General features: G+C 63.4%; 2 protein-coding genes across 2 annotated transcripts; both read left to right on the top strand.

Moving 5' to 3' along the window:
• The first annotated feature begins 729 nt into the window (after window positions 1–729).
• Window positions 730–2,705, top strand: LOC132027104 (hemoglobin subunit zeta). Its single transcript, XM_059415861.1, has 3 exons — window positions 730–1,108; window positions 1,610–1,814; window positions 1,937–2,705. Exons 1-3 carry the CDS (start codon window positions 1,014–1,016, stop codon window positions 2,063–2,065), a joined length of 429 nt encoding a protein of 142 aa, XP_059271844.1. The 5' UTR covers window positions 730–1,013; the 3' UTR covers window positions 2,066–2,705.
• A 99-nt stretch (window positions 2,706–2,804) lies between these two features.
• Window positions 2,805–3,608, top strand: HBM (hemoglobin subunit mu). The gene is made up of 3 exons (XM_059415862.1): window positions 2,805–2,944; window positions 3,110–3,314; window positions 3,424–3,608. Exons 1-3 carry the CDS (start codon window positions 2,853–2,855, stop codon window positions 3,550–3,552), a joined length of 426 nt encoding a protein of 141 aa, XP_059271845.1. The 5' UTR covers window positions 2,805–2,852; the 3' UTR covers window positions 3,553–3,608.
• Window positions 3,609–5,218: the final 1,610 nt, after the last annotated feature.

Genomic DNA, 5,218 nt, shown 5'->3' with positions numbered 1-5,218 from the left:
GCTCCCCGGCTCCCCGCTGAGCAGAAGCCCCACTCTGACCTTGACCCCAGGACCCCAGGATCATGACCCAAGCTGAGGACACTCACCCAACTGAGCTGCGCAGGTGCCCCTGAAGAAATATTCTTGTATTTCAAAAAAGGTGCGCTTGTGAGGAAATGATTATGTTAAATTTTAAGAATCAAGCTATAACTTAACTTAAAATACGTGCCTAAAAATGTACCCTTTGGAAGAACACATACTAACTAAAGGGACTAGTTAAGCACATTAGAACGGTTGCCTTATGGGGGAGGGGGAAAGGGGACACAAAACGCTAGGAGGGAGAGGAGACACAGTAGAGGCTGTGATGGGAATGGGGCAGGGGAACCCCAGGCTCCTAGAGTCCCAGGCTCTTCATAGGAGCCCAGCTACCCCCGGCCCGGGGACCCAGCGTGGGGAGTCCCCCTGGTCAGGATTCTGGGGGAGAACTTCCTCTGGGTGGGGCAAGGGCTACAGAGCAGTGTCTGAAGCCAAGACTGCTACTTACACCCTGTGACAGCTGGCCTCAGTTTCCCACCATGGACATTGGTTCAGTCCTCCACAAACTGTAAAGGAGGCGGCAGTGCAGAGGTGCCAGCACAGGAAGGAGGGGGAGTGCTTCTGTGAGAGCCTGAGGCATTCTAGGTCACCTTCTACCACAAGGACAGAGGGTCAGGAACAAGGGCTGTGGAGGCCAGTCCAAGGGCTGGGCTGACATGTGGACTCTCCACCCAGGCTTGGCCCCTATCTCCCTGCAACGTGGACCCTAGCTGTGGCCCAGTTGGGGAGGTTGGAGTGAGAGCCCCTCAGGGGCCAGGCCACCAGGCCCTGACCACCCAACCTCGCTGGGTCTGATAAGAGACCCCACCCCCACAGCCCTGTCCTCTCCAGACCAACGGCCACAGCCTGGCCCCCACCCAGCCTCCCTGTGTATAAAGGGATCCTGGGGGGTGACCCCACAGAGGCTAGTCCTGAGCACGCCCAGCTCCGCTACCACCATGTCTCTGACCAAAGCCGAGAGGACCGTCATCCTGTCCATGTGGGACAAGATCTCCACCCAGGCCGAAGCCATTGGCACCCAGGCCCTGGAGAGGTGAGGGGGCGCCCCGTGGGCTGGCACAGAGCCAGGTAGGGCACAGTGTGGGGTTAGGGAGGACAGGGCCCAGCACGGAGGGACCAGGGAGGAGGGGGACGACACTCAGGGAGCAGGAAGAGGAGGTGGATGGAGAGGGCGTGTGGCTGTGAGACTGTCTTTTGTGCTGGGCCCAGCGCCCAGGTGTCCACAAACATGGCTGGAAGGAATCAGTGAAGCAATGAACGGGTTGCCCAGCGAGGGGATGGTGAGGGCGGGATTCCACCGCGCCCTGTCTGCGCCTGGGGTAAGAGGGGAAGCGGCAATGGGGATCCCGTCCTTGTGTAAAATTACAACATCGTATTCAACGGGAGTGGTTTGCCTTAATGTTTATGTCTTCAAGTGCTGCCTTCAAGTATGACTTCTCCAGGCCGCTGGCCTTTTCAACGCTGGGTAAGTTTTGCGCCCGAGGCGCACTCGCGCGCTGGCCTCACCAGGTGTGCCTGTCGCCCCCGCCCGCAGGCTCTTCGCCAGCTACCCCCAGACCAAGACCTACTTCCCGCACTTCGACCTGCACCCAGGCTCGGCGCACCTGCGCGTGCACGGCGCCAAGGTGGTGGCCGCGCTGGGCGAGGCGGTCAAGAGCATCGACAACATCGGGGGCGCCCTGGCCAAGCTGAGCGAGCTGCACGCCTACATTCTGCGCGTGGACCCGGTCAACTTCAAGGTGGGCGCGGGGCTGGGGTCCCCTGGGGTGGGGCGAGGGGCGCGGGCGGAAGCTCCGTTCCCCGCGCCCCACCGCACCCGCGCCCGCACCGGCGCTCACGGGGCCGCGCTCCCGCCCCTCAGCTCCTGTCGCACTGTCTGCTGGTCACCGTGGCCTCGCACTTCCCCGCCGACTTCACCGCGGACGCCCACACCGCCTGGGACAAGTTCCTGTCCATCGTGTCGTGCGTCCTGACCGAGAAGTACCGCTGAGCGCAGCCGCCCAACGGAGGGCGGGCTGCCGCCCCTTCCCTGCCCCGAACTTCCCTAATTCCTCCACGGATTCTCCAATAAATGGATGAGGAGGAAGTGGCTCTTGTGTTCTCAGTATTGGCGGGAAATAGGGGAGTGAGAGAAAGCGGGAGCGGCAGGAATGCGGCCGACCCCAGGGTCACCACCGGCTTGAAGGCCACCGCAAGGGTGGTCTGGGGCGATCCTTGGGCCTACGCACCCGAGTGGGGGAGCGGCAAAGCAGCGCAGGCGGGCCCATGCGGTTCTCAGGCCAGAGAGGACTTTGCTCCGCTCCTGCAGCCCCAATCGCCCAACGGTTGCTTTACTCTGCGTGCTGCGGGCGTGTGCACCCTCCGGGGGCTTTTCCTCCAAGCCTGCTGTCACAGCTCCCGCGCTGCGGGGCCCCATGATAGGACGCCCGCCCCCGCCCCGTCCCTGCGCTGCGCTCTTTCACGCGTCCTCCCACGGGCTGTCTCCGGGACAGGCCCTCACTTTGCCCGCGCGGGGGTTATTCCAGGTCCTGCTGATGTCTGCAGCAAAAGCGCTCACGCACAGCGCGTGAGTCCCTGCGGGAACACCCCCCGCCCCGGGCGGCGGCCTCCGCGGCCACAGGGACCCAGCCTGGAGACGCTTCCCGGCGCCGGCCGAGGGTCCCCGCGCTCCGGCCGCCGTCCCGCAGATAAGGGCAGGCGGGGCGCCTGGGGTGTGGGGAGGCTATAAGGAGGCCGGCGCGGCGGCAGGGGCCCCCAGAGCACGCCCCGCCAGCGCCATGCTCAGCGCCCAAGAGCGCGCCCAGGTCGCGCAGGTCTGGGACCTGATCGCCGGCCACGAGGCGTCTTTTGGGGCGGAGCTGCTGCTCAGGTGGGTTGAGGCGGAGTTTCCAGGATCACAGGGGGGCGGTGCCAGTGGGTTGGAGCCTGAGTCGGAGGAGGGGCCGAGACGGGGGATTTCCGGGTGTCTAGGTAGTGCAGGCGCAGGAAGGACCCCACGTGGCCGCCCTCCTAACTCACCCACCTGCTCCGTCAGGCTCTTCACGGTCTACCCCAGCACCAAGGTCTACTTCAAGCACCTGGGCTTCTGCCCTGACGAGACTCAGCTGCTGACCCACGGACAACGCATGCTCGAGGCGGTCGGCGTGGCTGTGCGACACATGGACAACCTGCGCGCCGCCCTGAGTCCGCTCGCCGACCTGCACGCGCAAGTGCTCCGCGTGGACCCCTCCAACTTCCCTGTGAGCCCGCCCGGGCCCTCGTAGGGTTCGCGCGCGCGCGCAGCCGGGGTTGGGGCTGGAGAGGGAATCGGCAGAGGCAGCGCCCCTTCATCCGCCCCTTCTCCCGCAGCTGCTGATCCAGTGTTTCCAGGTGGTGCTGGCCTCCCACCTGCAGGGCGAGTTCACCGTAGAAATGCAGGCGGCGTGGGATAAATTCTTGACGGGCGTGTCGGTGGTGCTGACCGAGAAGTATCGTTGAGTCCCCCGCCCCGCGGGCTCCCGTCTCTGCATGTCAATAAACAGGCTCCAACGGAGGGACCGTGCGCTTGTGTGGTCTTTGGGGAGCGGGTAGGCTGAGGTTATTGTGCCTGGCCAGAAAGCTCCAGGTCGGATGTGAAGCCCCCCGGAATCTTAGGGCGCGATCCCAGACCTTTGCGCACAAGGGAAGAGGGGCCAGGAACTCTCAAATGGGGACGGTTCCCGGGTTGACAATCCCGAGTCTGGACAGGGTGTGGATCCCTAAACCTTGAACAGAACAATTCCCCTCCTATGGTGGGGAAATGGGGGGAGGTGGCAAGTGGGAGCTGCGAGGAAGGAGGTTTTCTGGGTGCAGTTCGTTTTCAACACACCCGCTGTGCCACACCGTTCACAAAGCACGTTTGCATTCACCACTCCTCCATCCTCCCTCCGTGCCCTCCCGCTGGGAGCCGCTCCCTGCACTCCTCGGCTCTTTTGCAGACAGATGCAGGCACGAGGCCAAGGGTCAAGTTCCTGGCGGGAGGTCAGAGGTAGGGACCCCGAGGACCTTCTCTTCCTTCCTTCCCCTTGAGGCTCAGTCTGCAGGAAACGTTGCCCCAGCCAAGTTAGTGCCTCCCTCTGAATCTCCTGGGGCGGGGGTCTGGGGAAGGAGCTCCTGACGGCCAGGATCAAGCAGACACCCCATCCACACAACTGCTCTGATACCGAACATGTCCAGGAGCAGTCTGAGCCTAATGCATCCGACGTAAACACAAACAAAAAGCTGACACCGTGCTGGCTCTTTGAAATAATTTATAAGACCATAAAGCAGGGTCAGCACCAGGCAGGCCCAGGGCCCCCCAACTTCCACTACATCGTTCCTTTCAGTCTCTGCGGGTCCCCCAACCAAGGTGTTCCTCTCCTTCACCGCCAGACCCGGTCCCCAGGGTCAGTCTCTCCCCTCTGTGGCATGCGGGGGCAGGAATCCTAGCACTCTACGGAGAACCTTCTCCGATAAGGGAATGAGGCCAGGGAGTGGGGACTCCAGGAGCTCACCAGACTCTGAATGAGGAAAGTTCCCTGCTGAAAATCTCTGTCGGCGCAGAGAGCACGGAGCCCCACCTGGCTGGACGTGCCCAAGTCCAAAGGATGCCAGAGAGTAAGCTCTGACTTGTGGGAAACTACCCACCCTACCTGGCTGTGCCTGTGCCTGTTACCCGAGGGTGGCCAGGAACCCCTGCCCACCATGAGGGGACGGAGGGCTTGGAGCCCCTGATCCGACATTATCTCCCTCAGCCCCACTGTTTACACGGACTGTCTACAGCCTTGGTCCTTGGGAACGTTTGGTGCAGAAGCAGCTTGTTTCACTTCGGAAAATGTGCTCTCCTTCCCAACCAGCAAATACCCCTGGCTCCCAGCCAAAAGCGGGAGCCTGTCGGGTGGGTCGGGAACCTGTGTGGGCTCCCCGGAACCACAGGAGAGGAAATGAAGGGTACCATACAGAACTGGATCCCGGTCTGGGCCGGGGAGAGTGAGTGAAGGCTGCCTTGGGAACCCCGCCAGTACTCGCCGGGAACACCTCCTGGCACCGGGCCAGCCAATGAGCGGGGGGGGGGGGGGGGGGGGGGGGGTGGAGCCCCCCCCCCCCCGGCGGGGCGCGGTCCCCCCCCCCCCCCCCCCCCCCCCCC

The sequence above is a fragment of the Mustela nigripes genome, chromosome 11, assembly GCF_022355385.1.
Source record: "Mustela nigripes isolate SB6536 chromosome 11, MUSNIG.SB6536, whole genome shotgun sequence".
NCBI lineage: Eukaryota > Metazoa > Chordata > Mammalia > Carnivora > Mustelidae > Mustela > Mustela nigripes.
This window is presented reverse-complemented; position numbering and strand designations above follow the sequence as displayed.